The 626-nt window shown below is 60.2% G+C and overlaps 1 protein-coding gene across 1 annotated transcript in view; it reads right to left on the reverse strand.

The window, feature by feature from the left end:
* The window catches only part of STARD7 (StAR-related lipid transfer (START) domain containing 7), a gene marked incomplete at both ends in the record, with an annotated part of 1829 nt that extends 1315 nt beyond the window's left edge, over positions 1–514 (reverse strand). The window contains 2 exons of the mRNA XM_008948082.1: positions 208–290; positions 381–514. Of these exons, the coding sequence (XP_008946330.1) occupies positions 208–290; positions 381–514 (217 nt within the window). The remainder of the gene's footprint in view (positions 1–207; positions 291–380) is intronic.
* Between the last annotated feature and the right edge of the window lie 112 nt (positions 515–626).

Raw genomic sequence — 626 nt, forward strand, 5'->3', positions numbered from 1 at the left:
CACGAGAAGAACCATCCCACCCCGCTGCTTGTGGGCTCCACAGCACGACTGCTGAGATTGGGCTACTAAGCCAACAACCACCCCAAAAAACCCATTCCTGCATTTCCAAATCCCATCCCAGAGGCTTCGATGGGGAGGGGGGAGGTGGAACCAAACCAGCTCTAGGAAATCTCTCCCCAGAAACCCCCCCAGCAGCCCCCCACCCACCGTGAGACCAGCACCATCAGGTTGTTCTCCTTGTCCACGCTGTAGCGCCGGACGTAGACGTAGTCCCTGGAGTACATGGGGTACTGGGGAGGAGAGAGAAGGGACCAGTGGCACCCCCAAACCCCCCACCCCGGGGTCAGGGCGGGGGTGGGGGAGGGGAAGGAGTCACCCACCGGGAAGTGAGTGACCCAGTGAACCACTTCTGAGCCCGTGGCCACGTCCCTCTCGATGACATCCAGCTTGATGACCAACGAGTCCCATTTCTTCCTGTACTCAGTGTCCAGCTGGCAAGAGAAAGAGCCCGAGGCTGAGAAGGGTAAAAAGGTTCTTCAGGGGGGTCTGGATGGGATGGAGCCATGGCTGAGGGCAAAGGGGTGAGGGGTGATGAGGAAAAGGGGGGGTCCTGCCCCTGGGTCACA

This window comes from Merops nubicus, unplaced genomic scaffold (genome assembly GCF_000691845.1).
Source record: "Merops nubicus isolate BGI_N331 unplaced genomic scaffold, ASM69184v1 scaffold44080, whole genome shotgun sequence".
NCBI classification, from domain to species: domain Eukaryota; kingdom Metazoa; phylum Chordata; class Aves; order Coraciiformes; family Meropidae; genus Merops; species Merops nubicus.